Source organism: Galeopterus variegatus, unplaced genomic scaffold (assembly GCF_000696425.1).
Source record: "Galeopterus variegatus unplaced genomic scaffold, G_variegatus-3.0.2 Scaffold5385, whole genome shotgun sequence".
Taxonomy (NCBI): domain Eukaryota; kingdom Metazoa; phylum Chordata; class Mammalia; order Dermoptera; family Cynocephalidae; genus Galeopterus; species Galeopterus variegatus.
This window is the reverse complement of record NW_007731496.1, coordinates 280,908-301,309: the sequence shown is the minus strand read 5'-3', so window position 1 is coordinate 301,309 and position 20,402 is coordinate 280,908. Positions and strand designations below refer to the sequence as shown.

The window sequence follows — 20,402 nt, the reverse complement described above, 5'->3', positions numbered from 1 at the left end:
TTTTTTCATACTGTTGTATAGTATACCATTATGAAATAGGTTAACTTATATCTCTATTATATTGTTGATGTTTAGTTTGATTCTTTTCAATTTTTGGCTATTATGTACAATGCTCCTAGAACATATTTATACATAACTAGTGGAGTACAAGTGTGCACTTCTCTTTAGGGTATATACTTAGGAATGGAACTGCTGGGAAATTGGATATGTCTATTTCAGCTTTTTACAATTTTTGGCTATTATGTACAATGCTCCTAGAACATATTTATACATAACTAGTGGAGTACAGGTGTGCACTTCTCTTTAGGGTATATACTTAGGAATGGAACTGCTGGGAAATTGGATATGTCTATTTCAGCTTTTTAAAAAAAATGCCAAATGCTTCCTCAAACTACTTGTACCAGTTTGCAGTACAATGTACTGAGTAATTTATGAGTTTCCTTGTCTCTTCATTCCTTGTTTCTACTATAATTATTTTTATTTTGTTGGGATCTCTTTGTGGTTTCCTTTGCTTAATTTTTTTATGGAACACTAACATAAGTAGGAGTAAATGCAAAAATCATGAACCTATAGCTTGTGAATTTTCACAAACTAGATCCTCGGTACCATCACCCAGATCAAGAAATAGAATATTACCAATGTCTTTTTTCATCCTTACTTCCACTTTGCCACTTCACCTGTCCCCCAGGGATAGTTCTGACTTCTAACATCATAGATTAGTTTTTGAACTTCATATAAATGGAATCATGTACCGTGTACTTTTTTGTGTCTGGTTCCTTTCTCTTAATATTTTGTTTTCAGAATTGTCACTGTTGATGCAGTTACTGGAAGCTCATACATCTTCATTGCTATGTGCTGTACTCCATTGTTTGAAAATACCATTCTCCATTCTGACGATGGCAGGCATTGGGATTTTTATCCTTTGGTTATTTTGAAGAGTGTTCTTATAAGCATTCTAAATGTCATTTGGTGAACTTATATGCATTTCTGTTTGGTAATAATAGCTAGGGATGGAATTGTTGGTCATGGATTATGGGTATAGTCAGCTTTAGATAGTGACTAACTTTTCCAAGGTGGTTGCACCAATTTATACTTTCATCAGCTCGTATGAGAGTTTCAGTTGTTTCACATCCTTACCAACATTTGATATAATCAGGCTTTTAAATTTTAGTATTTTAGTGGATGTATAGTGGTATCTAATTCTGGTTTTAATTGACATTCCCTGATGACTAATGAGGTGGAGCACCTTTTTTTTGTTTGTTTGTTTTGTTTTTGTTTTCCTTTTTTTGTCTTTTTTTCGTGACCGGTAACGGGATCGCAACCCTCGGTGTCGCGCCCGCACCGCGCTCAGCCAGTGAGCAGACTGGTCTCTATATGGGATCCAAACCCTTGGCGGGAGTGCCGCCGTGCTCCCAAGCACCGCAATCTACCAAGTGCACCACCGCGCACCGCGCTCAGCCAGTGAGCAGACCGGTCTCTATATGGGATCCGAACCCTTGGCGGGAGTGCCGCCGTGCTCCCAAGCACTGCAATCTACCAAGTGCACCACCAGGCCAGCCCAAGGTGGAGCACCTTTTCATGTGTTTATTGAACAAAGGATGTCCTTTGTAAAGTGACTGCTCAAGTCGGTGGAATAACATCAGGTTGTCAGTCTTTTTCTTACTGATTTTTAGTAGGTCATTGTATGTTCTGGATAGTAGTCCTTGGTTATATGGGTTATAGTGTCTTTTCTGTAACTTTTTTCTGTAACTCTTTTTTTTTTGGCTGTGTATAGTATCTTTGAATAAACAAAAGTTCTCAATATAGTCAAATTTATCAATATTTTCTTTTATGGTTACTGTGTTTTGTGCTCTTTTCCTTCTATCCTTGAAGATATCATCCTATATAGTATTCTCTTTTAAAAACTATTATTTTGTCCTTCGATTTTAAGCCTTAATCTACCTGGAATTTATGCTCGTGTATCATGTGATTTAAGGAGTCAATTTCAGGTGGATTTTTTCCCCCAGAATTTGGATACTTCATGTCCCAGCACAATTTATTGAAAAACCTTTTTTTCTTCCTAATTTGATGCCACTTCTTTCTTAAATGGTATGACGATATATGCATGGGTTTTGTCCTGTGCTTTTCTGTCCCATTGGTCTATTTTTCTATCTCCAATACTTTAATGCAGTACCATACTGTATTAAATATAGTTTTCAGATAACTCTTGATATCTTACTGAGTACATCTCCCACCTTATTTTTATACTTCACAGTGCCTTGGCTCTCGGTCCCTTGATTTCCATTTTTTTTTTTTTTTCCATTTTACTTTTTAGAATCGGCTTGTCAATTTCCATTAACAAAAAATCCGGCTGGGATTTCGAGTTTCTTGGTGTTTTTAGTGAATGGAGCTAGGTAGTCTATATTTCTTAAAAAGAAAAATACATTGACTTCAAACAGTTATTTCTGATTCAAGTTTAGAATATAGGGCTTTACTTAATTTTAGTGGTTATATATTTGTCTTGTTATTGTCATAATTGCTTACTTTTCAGTTTTAAAATATGTTTACGTTTCCTTCCATTTCTTTTTGTCCTTAGTGTATATTTGCATTGCATGCATGGTTAGGTTAATTTGTTTCATTTTGCTTTTAATTTTCAGGGCTAGTTTTTATCAGCACCATGCTCTAACCAAGTAAGCTAACCAGCCCGCTCTTAGGGTTTATTTTTAAAACTTAAATTTAGACTAATCTTCAAATTAAGGTATACTCTGAGATATCTAGCTTCTATTATTGTCCCTCATACCCCCACTTCCCATCCTCACTCATAGATAAACTGTTGTGGCTAAGTCTCACATTTTTTTCTTTTATCTTAATATAAGCAAACTGTTGCGGGGCAGGAAGGCTTTCCGGGGATAGCAAGGCAACCTCCCAGGCAACTCCAGAAATTGCTTGACAGTGCAAGCATGTGTGACTGGCTTTGGCTTTTATTGTGTTTAGTGGATGGAGCCAATGTGAAGGTTTTTAATGCATGGGCTAAAGTAGACTGTCACAAATATATGCTTTTTATGGTTCCATTTATTTAAAATTCTAGAAAATGCAAAGTACTCTACAGTGACGGAAAGTAGAGCAGTGGTTTTCTGGGGGGGGATAGTTGAAAATAGTGAAAAAGAGGAATTACAAAGGGGCACAAAGACACTTTTGCAAGTGATGTATATGTTTATTATTTTGATTGTGGTGATAATTTCATGGCTATGAAAATGTTATCAAGATTTATCAAATAGTACACTTTAATATGTAGAATTTATTGTATGTCAATTACATTTCAATGAAGCTGGGGAAAAAACTTTAAAAAAATAAATCAAGGGTGAATGATTAAGAAAATGAGGGCAGTTGTCCCAATAAAGGTCACCATTCCGTGGGCAGCTGATATCAAAAGGCTATTCATAGGAAAAGAAATGCAAATAGACTTTAAGCATATTAAAATCAGTTCAGTCTTGCTCACAATATGAAATATGGAAATTTAAGTTATACTGAGATACCACTACTCACCTGTAATAGTAGTAAAGACCAAAGGCTTGGTCAAACTGCAAGGAAATAGACACTCTGGTATGGTGCAAATAGAGGTGAAAGATGGTATAACCGTCCCCTGATCCAAAGAGGAAATTTGGCAATGTCTAACAAAATTACATATGCATTTGTCCTTTAATCCAGTATGCCCTATTTTAGGAATCTATCCCAAATACATACTGGCAAAAATATGAAAAGATGTATGCAGAAGACTATTTAGCACTACAAACTTAAGAAGAGATTCAAAACAATCCAAATTTCCATCGTTAGAGAACTGGTTGAATGAACTATGCCAAAATCTCACAATAGAATATTCTGCAGTTTAAAAGAAATGAGAGACACCTTTTTATAATGTTATAGACTTATTTCCACTGTATGTATATTAAGTAACTAAAAAAAGCAAAGCGGAGATAAGCATCATCTCAAGAGCCTTAATTTAAGCACATCTGCAAAGTCCCTTTTGCTATGTAACATATTCACAGATTTCAGGGACTAGGTAAGGGGCCATTTTTCTCTGCCTATCACAATGGCCCCATGCAAATCTAAACAGGGCCTTCAAAGATTGAAACCCATTATACAAGACCTATTTAGAGGAGGGGTGATTATCCCTAGTAGTTCATTTAACTTCCTAATATAGCTCATTCTTAATCTTGGAAAGTATGAATAGTGCCTCATGGTGGATTATTGCAACCTTAAAGCCATGGTCCTATTCAATAATGTGCCCAAACCCAATATTGAAATTGACCCCATCCAGGCAGCACCTGGTAAATATTTCAATATTGCAGATATGTCTAATATTTTCTGTACAGTGTTTATTTCAGCAGCCTCTCGGTCACAGTGTGCCTTCACCTCTGAAGGGATGGGGGATACACCCTTACCAGGCTACCCAGGGGGCACCTCAGCAACCTAGATATCACACACCATCTTTGAAAGCAAGACCTTAACTGTCAAATACATCCTGCTTTCTCTAGGAACATAGGTTCAACATTACATTGAAGACATCCTCTTCTAAGGAGATTCATTTGACACTATCATTCAGGACATATACATATTCACAGAAGAGCTCACTAAAGGGGGATGGACTGTTACCCTCACATAGTACTAGCCCTGCCACCTCTGTTAAATTCTGAAAATTCTTTGGCCAGCCAAGGGCCTCTACACCCCTAACAATGTCAAGACATAGCTATTGACCCCTTAGCAATCAACAATGTTAAACAAGCCCATTATCTTTTAGGCCTTCATGGGTTATGAAGGCAACATATTCCTAATTTACAAATTTTAAGTCCATTTACACTGTTGCCTGCAAATCAGTACAACCTGAATGGGGTCCTGTCCAACAAAAGGCTCTAGAATCTATTCTAATTGCAATACAGTGGGCACTCTCAGTAGTACCCCAGAGACTCCTTCATTACTGAGGCTTTAGCAACCTGTTCTCCTGCCTCTTGCAGTCTCTAGACCACCCATGACAGCCATAAGTTGGTCATGGACTTGTGATACAAGAAACTGTCCTCCTCAGTCCCATGCTGCTTGCCATTAGAATGGCAGATGGTTGCATACTGGGCTCTTCTGGAAGCAGAGGCTCTCACAGGTCCTGGGTCTGTAACCCTCTGCGCCTACATGCCCATGATGCCCTGGGTCATGGGAGCAGCACCTTGTAAGCTGGCATGGCTCCAAGTCTCCTTGCTGTACTGTGAAGCCAAACTGGGACCTCTGGTATATCCCACCTGCAGGGGGTGGCCTCCCCAACCTTAGTGCATTGTCAGATGCCACAGTGGTAGAGGGTATCACTCTCTTCCAGACCCCTTGACTACCTGGGGAGCCCCTTAGCATCACCTGAGTAAACAACAAAGGGAATTTGTACACTGTATGAATGACATCACAATCATCACACTAATGAAATTTGCTGGGAAGATGCTGCTTTTCATCCCTTAACCCAGATGTCAGTGATCAAAGATGGACCAAATGGTCAGCACAATTGGCAGAATTTCAGACAGTGGGTTTAGCATTGGAAGCCCTGACCAACATTTGGCTCCATCAGCACATTTTCACAGACTCTTGGGCTGTTGACAGTGGTCTGGCCATCTGGTCCAGTCAGTGGCAGCAACAATTCCTTATCCAAGGTTGTCCTCTTTGGGGTAAAGCACTCTGGGAATTTCTTGCCTCACAGATACCCAAGATATAAAAGAAGGTCATACATGCCTCTGCACATTCTAAAGCCACAAGGCAAGGCTTCACCAAGACACTCCTTATTCCTGTCTGAGTTCTACACCCTACTGGTAATGCCCAAAGCACTCATTTCACTTTTCAAAACACATAATACTGAGCTTTGAAACAAGGCATCCATTGAAACATTCACCTCACATACAAGTTTCAGGCTGCCACCATTAAAACAAATAGTATGAGTTCAAATAGTGTGAGTTCCCACATATCCTTCAGCCAGCTCCGCCTGACGTTAATATGTTGTATGGAACATGCTATCAAAACTAGGAAAATAAAATTGACACAATTTGAAAAATACTTTACAGACCTTATTTCAGTTTTGCCAGTTTTCCTGCTAGTGTGCTTTTCTTGATCATAATCTAGTCCAAGATCACACACTGCATAGTTCTGTCTCCTTAGTCTCATTGAATCTGTGACAATTCCTCAATCTTTTGATGACCTCGACACTTTGGAAGAAAACTGGTCACTTATTGTAGAATGGCCCATATTTAATCATGATTAAATTGAGGTTGTGCATTTTGGCAAGTGTATCACAGAAGTTTTGTTGTGTCCTTTGAGAAGCATCTTACTAAGGGATATGTGACGCTGACATGATGATATGTCTTTCACTGGTGGTGTTCGCCTGCATCATTTGGTTAAAGTAGTGTCTGCCTGGTTTCTCCACTGTAAAGTTACTGTCTATTCCCTTTGTTATTCATAAATATCTTATGGAAAGATACATTGAGACTATCTAATTATCCTGTTCCTTATTAGACATTGGCCCACAAATTTTAGTATCCATCAGTTCTTGCCTGCAACAGTTTTTACTGTGGTATTTGTTTAATGACATCTACTTCCTTTTTCTTCTGTTTATTTATTGGAATTCAACTATAAAACAAAGAGCTGTTCCTTTTTCCAGTTTGTCTGTTTACATTGGTACAGATTCCTTTTTCCCCCCATTATTCTCATTCTTTGTTGTGTTGCAGCTTTGTGATGGAAGCTCCTTCAAATTAGCTCCTGGGTATTATCTTTTATTCTTATCACTTCTTTACCTTCTGGAACCCACAAGATGTCCCAAGCTCATCTTGTAGTTTCCCATTCCTGGAATCAACATTTTCTCAAGAAGCCCTATTTCTTTTCATTGGAGGATAGCATTTAGAAACAGATGTGGATGACAGCTGTGCTTATTGTTTCTGGGATGTCATTACCTCTACATCTTTTTAGCAGACAGAGGTAGGAAATATATGTATATGTATACTAACACATTCACATGCATCTACATTTGTATATCTGTCCCTCTCTACATATGTTAAAACCAAGAGGTATATGGATATCTCTAATTTTAATCTAACACAATGAGATTTATTCTAGCTGTCTCCCTTTCCTTATTTGTTACAAGATAGCAAAACATTAGAAAGCTATAATAAGACGACTAGATCAACTATCTTCTTGAATTCTCCAATTGTTTGAAAGTTACAGTTTTTATTTTATAACATAAATTAAGTTAAAATGGAACACTTACTGTTTCAGTTTTGTCTTGGGCTCCAGAGATGGAGAGCAGTAGGTGTCAAGGTTTTAAGATATATTCCTATGGTGGAATAGTACACAGTCAGTAAAAATGATGTTTACTAAATAGTTTTTCATAACAAGGAAAGCTTACCATATGATAGTATAGCATAAATTATATGCACATTCTATTTTCTGAGCTAGAGGTTATTTAAAACAAAAAGCAGGCTCCTGCCACATGACAGTCTCCCTGCCAAGGGTGGCCATGTCAACTCTCTTAGCTAATACCCTTGATATTTACACCCATATTCCTAATTAATATTCTTGGCCTGTTATTTCTTAATTAATTTTAGACATCATCTGCTAACTTCCCATGTGAGTTTTAGAATTTCCATACCACGTCTGCACTTCTCTTTCACCCAGTAGGTTATATAAGCATTTTTTTGTTAAATCAGTCATGTGCACATAATTATGATTACACACTGTTAAGACAGGTAGTACCTGAAGCTCATAGATTCTTTGAAGTATAACCTTTGCAAGAAACCCATCGTTCATATATCAACTTAATTTTTCTAATAATCCAACGATACTGTGACATGCCTATCAATAAAATTTTCCACACAGCCACATACATTAACTCTTTTGTTTTTCTTCTGAGACTTCCCTTTGTCCTGCTGTAAAATGGGCTGACTGAATGGACAGTTGGCTGCTGCAAGATTTTTATGAGATGTGACTTTCACATATTATACTAGGACTTTGCTTCAACAACTCCTGTGATATTTCCTCTTCAGTAGGTGGGGGGAGAATCCTGTCTCTTTTCATTCCTGTTTTACCTCCATATTATGATAGAGCTTATACCCTAGTAGCTTTCTAAGAAGGGGCATATGCATTTTTTAATAACAATTTATTTTTTATTTATTTAATCCTTACATAACTAGAAATGTCTTTATTCAACATTCACACTAGGTTGATAGTTTGGGTATAGAATTTAGGTCAGTCTTGATTTTTCTTAGGATGTTGGAAGAATTGCTTCTCTGTCTCCCTGCTTCTAGGGGAACTGTTGGGAAGTCCCTTGCCATACCACCTCTCTATCTGTTATTGGACCTGCTTTTTCTCATTGGAAGTTTTAGGATTTTGTCTTTGTATCAGGAGTTATAAAACTTTTACTCTTAACATAATTTTGTAAAGACTCCCAGAATTTCTCCTTTTTAAGCATAAAGAGGAAGGAAAAGAAGAAACATTTACTAGGATTTACTCTACCAGAAATTATGTTGGGTTGCTGACATATGCTATTTCTTTTCATTATGAGATTCCACATAGTTTGAAATTGTACATACCCAGATCTGTCTGGATCATGGAGATGCCTATTTTATACAGAAGACTTTGCACGGGGAAAATGGAATGTTTGAGGACCTGCAGACCTACTGTATTCACCAATTTCCTTAGAATTCTCCATCTCCAGATTCTTGGCACACAGTAGCTCCCCTTTCATTCCATGCCTCTTCTTCCTCTGTACTCACCTCTGTTTTCTTCTGCCTCTCCATGTTTGCTGTTTTAGGGGATGGTGCGGTTCAGTGATGTGACTGTAGATTTCTCCCGAGAAGAGTGGGACTGCTTGGACTCTGTGCAGAGAGTTTTATACAGAGACGTGATGTTGGAGAACTATAACAACCTGGTCTCAGTGGGTAAGAGTACCTGTCCCCTGAATTTCAAAATCTGCTTAGGAATGTCTGCTTCCTACATTCTGAATTATTTAGCTGCCTTTAAATAACCAGCTTTCTGTTCACGGAGTTTGAACTTTGTGGAGATGGAAACAGGTGACACTGTTAGATTATGGAAGCTTAATCTTCTCTATTTTTCTTCCTGGTTTTTTTTTTTTTCTTTTTCTTTTTCTCTTTTTTTATTTGGCAGCTGGCTGGTATGGAAATCCAAACTCTTTACCTTGGTCTTATAACACCATGCTGTAACCAACTGAGCTAAGTGGCTGGCCCTAATTTTCTCTATTTTTCACAAGATATACTTTTTTTGTGGTTCTCCCTATAATCTACTTTTTTTTTTAGTAAGTTTTATTTTGTATAGTTAGGGTTTAGAACATGATGTTATGCGATACATATACATAGTAAAATGGTTACAGTAGTGAAGCAAATTAACATGTCTATCATTTCACATAGTTTCTTTTTTTGGTGACAAGAGCAGCTAAAATCTACTTATTTAATAAAAATCCCTAATATAATATAATTTTGTTAACTTTAGTCCTCATGCTGTACATTAGATTTGAAGACTTATTCATCTTACATATCTGCTGTTTTGTATCCTTTGACCTATATCCCCTTATTCCCCACACCCTGTCAACCACTATTGTATTCTCTATTTCTGTTTTTGAGCTCTCATGTTTTAGATTTCACATATGAGTGAAATCATGCAATATTTCTCTTTTTGTGGTTGGCATAGCATAATGTCCTCCAGGTTCATCCATGTTGTGGCAAATCGCAGGATCTTCTTTTTTAAGGCTGAGTAATATCCCATCGTGTGTATATACAACATTTCTTTATCCATTTGTCCGTCAATGGGCATTGAGGTTGTTTCCATATCTTGACTATTGTGAATAATGCTGCAATGAACATAAGAGTGCAGATATTTTTACAAGGTGCTGATTTCATCTCCTTTGAGTATATACCCAGAAGAGGGATAACTGGGTCATATGATAGTTCTATTTTTAATTTCTTGACGACCTTCTGTACTGTCGTTCATAATAGATATACCAATCTGCATTCCCACCAGCAGTGTACTAGGGTTCCCTTTTCTCCACACCCTCACCAACATTTGTTATCTCTCTTTGATAATAGCCACCCTTACAGGTGTGAGATAATACCTCATAGTGCTTTCAATTTGCATTTCCCTTATGATGAGTGATGATGAGTGATGTTCATATACCTCTTAGCCAATTTTATGTCTTCTTTGGAGAAATGTTTGTTCAAGTCTTTTACCCATTTTTATTTTATTTTATTATTATTTTTTTGTCTTTTTCGTGACCGGTAAGGGGATCGCAACCCTTGGTGTGGTGTCGCCCACACCGCTCTCAGCCAGTGAGTGCACCGGCCATTCCTATATAGGATCCGAACCCGCGGCAGGAGCGTCACTGCGCTCCCAGCGCCGCACTCTCCTGAGTGCGCCACGGGCTTGGCCCTTTTTTACCCATTTTTAAATTGGGTTATTTGTTTTCTGCTATTGAGTTATAAGAGCACTTTATACATTTTGGATATTAACCTCTTAATAAGTTACATGGTTTGCAGTTATTTTTTCCAGCCATAGTTTGCCTTTTCATTTTGTTGATTGTTTCCTTTGCTGTGTAGAAGCTCTTTAGTTCAGTATGGTCACATATACTTATTTTTGTTTTTGTAGCCTGAGCTTTTGCCTATTTATTTCTTGACCAAAGGACTAGAAATTAATACTGGGATATCACAGCATAACTGTTTTTTCTTGTGAGCAGGACTTTCCATTTCTAAGCCAGCTTTGATCTCCTTACTGGAGCAAGGGCAAGAGCCCTGGATAGGTGACAGAATACCTGCTAGAGATCAGTTCTCAGGTAAGTGACGGTAAATCAGGGGTGTTGGAGGGAACATTTCAGATGGTAATCTGTTAGTGAGGAGGTGATACCCTTGAGTCTGGAAGATGGCCCTTGTAGACTTTGGTCTCTAGAGACAGAGCTGTTGAGAGTGACTTTTCCACTCTGCCTCTCCTCCACTCCCACCCATTCCACTTTTATGTCTTTTTTAACCATTTTCCATCTTCCTCACCCTTGAAAGTCATTTTATCTATATTTTGTATTTAACTTATTAGCTAATTTATTTTGTAATAACTTTATATAACCGATGCTTTTCTCTAGAAACAAGTATGTGTGTATGCATATGTATTATATTTTTCTATGTGGGTCTTAATCTACTAATGTTTTGTTACTTTTTTAAAATCTGTTTTTCTTTTTTTTTTTTTGTCCTTTTCATGACCGGTAAGGGGATCACAACCCTTGGTGTGGTGTCGCCCACACCACGCTCAGCCAGTGAGCACACCGGCCAGTCCTATATAGGATCCGAACCCGTGGCGGGGGCGTCACTGCACTCCCAGCGCTGCACTCTCCCGAGTGCACCACGGGGCCAGCCCTAAAAATCTGTTTTTCTTTGTTTTTTTTTGTCCTTTTCATGACCGGTAAGGGGATCACACCCCTGGGTGTGGTGTCGCCCACCCCACGCTCAGCCAGTGAGCACACCGGCCAGTCCTATATAGGATCCGAACCCGTGGCGGGGGCGTCACTGCACTCCCAGCGCTGCACTCTCCCGAGTGCACCACGGGGCCAGCCCTAAAAATCTGTTTTTCTTTGTTTTTTTTTGTCCTTTTCATGACCGGTAAGGGGATCACACCCCTGGGTGTGGTGTCGCCCACCCCACGCTCAGCCAGTGAGCACACCGGCCAGTCCTATATAGGATCCGAACCCGTGGCGGGGGCGTCACTGCACTCCCAGCGCTGCACTCTCCCGAGTGCACCACGGGGCCAGCCCTAAAAATCTGTTTTTCTTATTCAGCCATTCATTTATTATTGTCTTGACCAACATGTATTGAATTTATAAGTTAATACAAAACAATCTCCTGAGTGTGAGAGATTACAAAATGTGTAAAATATTAAGGATTTCATGTAATAGGGGCTGCGAACATGTTTGTAAATGATGTCCACAAGGTAAAATTTAACACAAGAAAATATCATATTGAGAGCTCAGAAGTAAGGCAGGACTAGAAATGTAGAAGTGGAGTTGATCCATGTGGAAGTAATCTTTGGAGTGAGTGTGGTTGGCTATGGTGAGAGTGTTGGGAATACAGAGTTTGTGCCTGCATTGAGAAGAAAGAGGAGAGAGAAGAATGAAGGGGATTCCTAGGAAACATACGTGCATAGAATGAAGCTACCTCAAGGTCTGGCAAAGAATGATAGCAAAACTTCAATCTAAACAATTCTCAGAGATCACACAGAAATGAGAAATGTTTGAGTTCTGACCAGCTAGTGTGAGAGTTCACTGAATACATTAGGCTCAAAAAAATACAGTGTGTTCTGATGCAGTAAACATCGTGTGTATGAATTTCCCTGGGGATAGCCCCACCTTAAGACAGGGAAGTCTGTGGGATGCCTTATGGTATACAGAAACTAAGTTACTTTTAGGTGTGACTGCCACTCATGTAACCCTAGTATGGAGGACCCAACATTGGTGGGTGCAAAACATGTATTCTAACCATGCTCAGGCCATTATTACACAACGGCAGAAACATGCATTGTTAATGACACATTTGTTCATAAGACAGGAAGGGACTTTAGGGGAGCTAGGTACCAATCTAGGCATTGTGGGTCAAGCTGAACTCACTTTTATTGAGGGGAATCATTCAGAGGGAAAATATGTATCAATTAGAATAAGCAGATTAGAGATGATTCTTTTCCAGGAGGAAGGCAAAGAATGAGAGTCAGCCTGGAAAGAAGATGAGGCTTTAGGGTCAGTGTTACAGGTTGAATTGTGTCCCCCCAAAACACGTGTTGAAGTTGTAACCTCCAGTAGCAGTAAGTGTGAACTTTTTTTGGAAGTAGGGTTTTGGCAGACGTAGTCAAGTTAAGATGAGGTTATCGGGGTGACTAATCCAGTATGACTGGTGTCCCTATAAGAAGAGTGGAGACACAAAGGAACACAGGGAGCTCAACATGTGACAATGGAGTGATAACATCTACAAACCAAGGAACACCAAGGATGGCCAGCAAACATCAGAAGCTAGGAAGGGGCAAGGAAGGATCCTCCCCCAGAGCCTTCAGAGACCCCAGCATGGTCATTCCCTAGTAATAGAATTAAAGTAGCCCACAGGAAAGACTACTTTAAACCCATCCTAACAAAGCTTAATAAAAGCTTTGAAACAATCAGACATCTTCGAATAACTCAACTGTCTACCATAACAAAGTCCAACAGTCTGAGGGAAATTAACAAAATTTGGCGTTCAACAGCATAACATGCATTATTCCCATCATCCAATCATAAAGTACTAGATGTGGAAGAAGCAGGAAAATGTGACCATAATCAGGTGAAATGAATAGTCAATGGGAATGACAGAGATGATGAAATCAGTAGATGAGAATGTTGTAACAACTGTTATGTTTAATAAGCTTGTGGATTTAGAGGAAACTATTAATATAATGGAGAGAGGAACTGAAGATTTAATAAAAGAACCAAGTGTAATTTCAGGAGCATACAAATACTGAATGATTTTAACAGCAGATTACATAGTTCAAAAGAAAAGAACTTTATTTTGAAAATAAACAAATGGAAATTATCCAAAATAAAGCACAGAGCAAAGGAAAAAACAGTAACCCGTGGGACAGTATCAAGTGTTTAAAGTGAATACAACTGTAATTCCAGAAGAGAAGGATCAGAAAAGGTATTTGTGAGAAGAATGATTATTTTAAAAATTAGATGAAAACTGTAAACCCACAGATCTACTTCAGGGAACCCAAAACAATATAAACATGATGAAAATCTAGCTAGGTCCATCAAAATCTATTTTTGAAAAATGGTAGCTTTCTAAAGCAGCCAATGAAGATACTTCAAAAACATAGGAACAAAGAATTCCCAGACTTTTCATCAGAAATTATGAAAGTGTTAAGATAATTGAAAGCCATCTTTCCTGTACTGAAAGACACTCTACTTAGAATTCTATATCCAGCAAAACTACTTAGCAATGAATGTGCAAGTGCTCTGAGAGGTTCCACTTCTAGTCAAGATAGAGTAATAGGAGCTTCTTTTACTCTCCTGTTCCCCAAAATAAAAAAATACATGAACCAGTGGTTTTTCAGGAACATGTCTGTACATCAGACAGTAAAGAACAGTGATTCTTGAGGGAAAGGAAAACAAATGAGGTACTATGTTTGCTCCATCTCGTGGCCTTGAGAGAGACTTGGATGTAGCAGAGAAATGAGGCAGAACACAACAGGTTACCTGAGTGGAGGAGGTGGAGCTGAGAGCCTGGGGTGATTAAGATAGCAAATGTTCAGAGGAGTACCAAAGAAGAGAGAGCTGCAGAGTGAGGGTACCCTAAAGATTTGCAGATGGTCTCCTTTGAGAGTTCAGCAGAGTACACCAACATATGGGAAACTGCCTGAGGCTACCAAAAGTACCATTCCATTGAGTGAGATGGAACTGCCCAGGACTCACACAGCCAGGAAAATACTGGCTTCTACCAGTCAGACTGGAAAACCACATAATTCGTGGTGCATTGGTTAGGCCACTCAGCAATGTCTTACCTGAGTGTGGTTAGAAGACTGCTCTGGATCCTGCTAACAGTTCATAAAAGGAAGACCTGCAAGGATCAAACTACTTCATGTAATTTAACCAGATATCAGAACAAAGCTCAAGAAGATTTAGAGTGATACAAAATCCAGCACTCAACAAGCCAAAATTCACAATATCTAGCATTTACATATTACTATGCATGCAAAGAGAGGGGGGAAAAGACCCATAGTGTGGTAAATTTTCAATTAAAACTGAGCAAGAAATGACAAATACTAGAATTAGCAGAAGACATTAAAAGCAGTTGTTATAATGATATTCCAGATGCTTAACAAATGTTTAAGTAGGTACATACATAGAATATATTTTAAAACAGCCATATTCAACTTATAGAGTTGAAAACAATATTTCAGTTGAAAAATATACTGGATGGGCCGACCCCGTGGCGCACTCAGGAGAGTGCGGCGCTGGGAGCGCAGTGGCGCCCCTGCCGCAGGTTCGGATCCTATATAGGGATGGCCAGTGCACCCACTGGCTGAGTGCGGTGTGGTGACACCAAGCCAAGGGTTGTGATCCCCTTACCCATCACGTAAAAGACAAAAAACAAAAATATACTCAATGGAGGTAATAATGGATTAGACATTGCACTTTTTTTTAAGTGGACTTGAAGGCATAGCAACAGAAACTTATCTAATATGAAGGTTAGAAAAACTTTTGAGGGAAAGAGCATAGTGAGCATTAGGATAACTTCAAGCAGTCTAATGTATGAGTATTTGGAGCCCCCCCAAAAGAGGACTGGTAGCAGAAAAAATATTTGAAAAAATAATGGCTGAAAACTTGATAAACAATAAAAATGGACACAACAAGCTTAATGAACCCCTAGAATAAAAAATATATGTTTTTTGCTGCTGTTCTTTTGCTTTTTGTTTTGTTTTTTGTTTTTAAGGCAAACAGCATAATTAAATAGCTCAGAGGCATTATGGGCATTTCAGGTTTCGAGATTTTTATGTCCTTCAGTCATAGGAGTAATTGCAATTAAGGAAGCTAGTAAGTCTCTCAAATGGTACATATTGTACCACAGGATCAGGACATTTTCCCATCCAAAAATCCAATTGGTTGCTGCTAGGTAGCATTCACTGGTTTTTATAATAAAGTATAGTCTATAGTTCACACCTATATAGTTCTATAGAGAGATTGTCAGTACCAGCATTCCAGCTTCAAACAAGGCATTCATTAAAGTGGTCATCTCTTTTTGTCTGCCAGGTATTTTATTGTTTCAAATTAACAGCCCTTTTAGGTGTGACTTTTAGGTTTCGGGAACATGTGAGCTTGGGAAATTTTATTGGTTCCCATTTCACATATCCTGTCAGTATTAGCTAAACATTTAATTTACATGTCTTATTTTACAATACTAGTTATAAGAAATATTCCCAGTCAGACATAATGTCCATTCTTGTAATACATGGAGGTAGAGCAGATGTGGTCACTTCCCATAGTCTCTTTATTCCAGTTCTTATCTGAGCTTTCAACTTATTCCCATTAATCCTCCCAATCTATCTGTAGCTCTCAATAGGACTTCACTAGTAGGGTGTTTGAATTATGATGCATTGGGCTTCCATGTCAAGGAGTTTCAGAAAAGTTTTTTCCTCACCCCTTGCCCATTTTATACATGTTCTTTGTGGGTACATGGGGACTTTGAGTTTTCAGCTGGGGGTCAGGCCAAAGGACCTTGGTCCTTTTGTCAATCCTTACCTGAACCCTGATAAGTTTGATCACCCCAGGTGATTCAGGCTCAGGTTTCTCATTGTCAACTTTGCATTGAAGCTTTTAAAAATATATTTAATTGACAAAAATTGTACATATTCAAGGTGTACAGTGTGATGATTTGATATGTGTACACACTGTGTGATGACTATGTCTTGTAGCTTTTTAGATTCTTTGAAACTAGGGTAAATAGTGCAATTTGTTTAGCACCCTTCAATGTTGAGGGACTGGCATAGACTCCCATTGATCCATCCCACCTCCAATAGTACTATATTGAGACCTTTGTTTTGCTCACATCAATGGCCACTTTATTCATCCTATTTCTTAAAAAGTGTTTAAAGATTTCCACTCTGCTATGATAAGTCCCTTGAAACTCCCCTTCATCTTTCTCTGTTCTTATGCAAATCACTGTGATTTTCTTACCTATGTGTCGTTTTAGGATAAATTTTTCCTTTATTAGAGGCTCTGTGGCTGTAGCTCAGAATGGGTGAACTACAAGTCTGGCCCAGATCACAAATAACCATAATGAAGAGATTGTATATTTAGTTTCATTTTATTTTGCCTTATGTATCCAGTTAGCCAACTCCTCAGTAGTTGGATCTGTTATTTCTGGAGTTTATTGTTAACTTTTTCCACAACTGCAGTTCCATATTATGGGTAACTATGTAACCACCTAGTAATCCGAGTTATTCCAAACCATGCTTTCGCCATGTTTCACTGAGCCAGGTTTGTTCTAGCAAATCCCACTTTTGACATCAGTAGCAGTTTGGGAGGACCCCAAGACTACCCTAGGTTCGGTGATTAACTAGGATTCACAGATTTCAGAAAAGCTGTTATACTCACATTCATAGTTTATTACAGTGGAACAATAGAGATTAAATCAGGAAAGAAAAGAGGCACACATGGGAGAGGGTCCAGGAATGACTAGGTGTGAGTTTCAAGTTGACTTTTTCCAGTGGAAGACAATTTTCTCAGCAACAGTATGTGACAACACACATGGACTATTGCCAACCAGAGAAGCTCACTTGAGCTTTTGGGTCTAGGGTTTTTATTAGACATTTGTCACATAGGTATGTCTGACTGCCACGTGGCTGTCCTCGGTTCTATCCCCTTCAAAGATCAAGCTGATATCATGTGTCTAAGGCCCGCATCACAACTCACATTGTTAGCATAGACTATCTGTGTGGCCCAAGCAAGGCCTCCAGGTAAATCAAGACAAAACTATCAGGGAGGATGTACCAAGGTCTTAGAGATTCTATACAAAGAGCTGGACTCAGGCCAGACTTTCTTTGGGCAAGGTTAATCCTTTACTACACAAGTGCTTATAGTGATTGAGTGATTTGCCCCCAACTTTTAAGCTAATATTTCAGTGCTGGGGTATAAAACAACCCAATTCTTCTGATGTTCCAACAATACCACATTGTCACCCATTTTATTCTTCTCCCATTTATCTGAACTTACAGCTGACTTGTCCCACAGTCTGTCACTATTGTAGCTGTTGCTTAGTAATGTCACCTCTGCTAAAATTGTTTCATGGAATTCCTAAACAGTATTTTCACTGAAATCCATACATTTTGAAGTCTAGCCACAGCATAGACTTCCCTAAGTTTACTCATGACTGACTCACTTTATATTTTTCCTTAGGTTATAACCAGTCTGGATTTCTACCTTCTACTAACCTACCTTATCATTTTTAATATATTATGTTTTAGCAAGCTGTCTGTCCTTTCATATCAAAAACATTTTCTGGTTATACTTACTTAATTATCACATTATCTTATGAAACAGATATAACACTTTCCCCTTTTTAGAATACACAGTATGATATTGTATGTATAGAAATAAATATAATCAACCTAGCCTTTCTTCAATTTGGATGATCACCTAGGACAATATATATCAAGCTTTCCAAGTAATTCTGAGTCATGCAAATTTTTGAGAAACATTAGCTTAATCACTTTCTTCATTTTCCTCACCTTCCTGTATGGATTTTTTTCATTCTCTGCTTTCCTTGTTCACTTGTTGAAATGCCTGTCTTTATTTAGTAGTATAATAGAAGTTTATTTGAAAACATTTTGTTTATTCTCACCTTTTCTACTACAGAAGTTTTATTTCTTCAGATTAGGAAAAAAGCAGATGTTTGATTTTTATTTCATTTCAGATCAACCATCAAAGCCTGTGACCAAGAAACCATCTTTAAGGAAAAAAGCTAGTAATGTAAAATCATTTCAGTTGGAGTTAGTGGAAAGAATTAAAAGGCTGGGCTCAACTGTCAGAGATGTTTCAGAATGTAAAGATCACTTTGAGAAACAACAATCATATCAGGAGGCATGTTTCAGCCAAGAAAAAGTCACCCATGAAGATGTGCCTGCTTTCAATCAGCATGTGTCTCTTACACTACACCAAAGAATTGAAAATGAAGAGAAACCATATGAGTGTAAGCAATGTGGGAAGGCTTTTAGTCGTGCCTCACATCTTACTCAGCATCAGAGAACTCATACTGGTGAGAAGCCCTATGAATGTACAGAATGTGGAAAAGCCTTTAATTGTGGATCAGCACTTACAAAACATCAGAAAAGTCACACTGGAGAGAAACCCTATGAATGTAAGGAATGCGATCAGTCTTTTAGTTGTGGCTCAGACCTTTTACGACATCAGAGAATTCATACTGGTGAGAAACCCTATCAGTGTAGACAATGTGGAAAGTCTTTTCGTTGGATCTCATACTTTTCTCAACATCAAAGAATTCATACAGGTGAAAAACCTTATGAATGTAAGGAATGTGGGAAGGCATTTAGAACTAGCTCATACCTTTCCCAACATAAGAAAATTCACACTGGTAAGAAACCATTTGAATGTAAGGAATGTGGAAAGACATTTTGTTGGAGCTCCTATCTTACAAAACATCAGAGAATTCATACTGGTGAGAAACCCTATGAATGTAAGGAATGTGGGAAGGCCTTTAATAAGAACTCAAAACTTGTTCAGCATCAGAGAATTCATACTGGTGAGAAGCCCTATGAATGTAAAGAATGTGGAAAGGCCTTTAATAGGAGCTCAAGTCTTATTCAACATAACAGAATTCATACTGGTGAAAAACCCTATGAATGTAAGGTATGTGGAAAGACCTTTAGCTGTAGCTCATACCTTTCTCAACATCAGAGATTTCACACTGGCAAGAAGCCCTATGAATGTAAAGAATGTGGAAAGTCCTTTAGTTATCACTCAAACTTTACTGTACATAAGAAAATTCATACAGGTGAGAAACCCTATGAATGCAAGAAATGTGGCAAGGCCTTCACTGGGAGCTCCAGCTTTATTCAGCATCAAAGAATTCACAGTGTTGATTAACCCAATGAATGGAAGTACTGTGCAGAAGATATTTTCATGGTTCAGAATAATAATAATAAACCAAATAATATTAAAATAGTGACATCCTATGAACAAAATAAATAACAACACTTTTACAACCTTATTGTAAATATTAGAAAGATCATATTTGAGAGTAACCATGTGAATTTATCTTTTGCTAATTAATGTCTATAAGTTTGTTTCATGCTGAACTGTGAAACCATTTCAAATTTTACTCCAAAATAGGAAAGTGTCTCAATTGATCATGTAGCCTCAAATTCTTAGCACTAGGTAATCATTAATTCCTGTATTCTACATGTGTATGTTGCCTCTTGTTGACTGATATATTCTTATCAATATTAGCCAGTATTTTAGGACCCTCTTTTCTATTATTTTGATCCAAAATATCTCTGCTTTCTCTCAGTATTTAAATATCTAAATTTAGTATTTTATATAAATGATACATTTATGTCTTTTAGAAGATTTGCTTTATTTACTTTTCCCTTGTATAAAAGTTTTTTGTTTTTTTTTTTTTTTGTGGCTGACTGGTATGGGGGTCCAAACCCTTGGCCATGGTGTTATAAAACCACACTAGCCAGCCTAGCTAACTGACCAGCCATATATCATAAAACTTTAAATGATACAGAGAAGCACAAGGAAAAAAGATAACTTGGCAATCCTATCAACCAGAGAAATCCACTGTCAAATGGATCAAGTCCACAATTTGTGCTTATGA

At 38.0% G+C, this 20,402-nt stretch overlaps 1 protein-coding gene across 1 annotated transcript; it reads left to right on the top strand.

Moving 5' to 3' along the window:
• The first annotated feature begins 8,784 nt into the window (after nucleotides 1-8,784).
• On the top strand, nucleotides 8,785-20,146 carry LOC103604772 (zinc finger protein 383-like). The gene is given in 3 exon segments (XM_008589344.1): nucleotides 8,785-8,933; nucleotides 10,739-10,834; nucleotides 18,477-20,146. Coding segments are annotated over 3 exon segments (1,515 nt in total). The 5' UTR covers nucleotides 8,785-8,809; the 3' UTR covers nucleotides 19,772-20,146.
• Nucleotides 20,147-20,402: the final 256 nt, after the last annotated feature.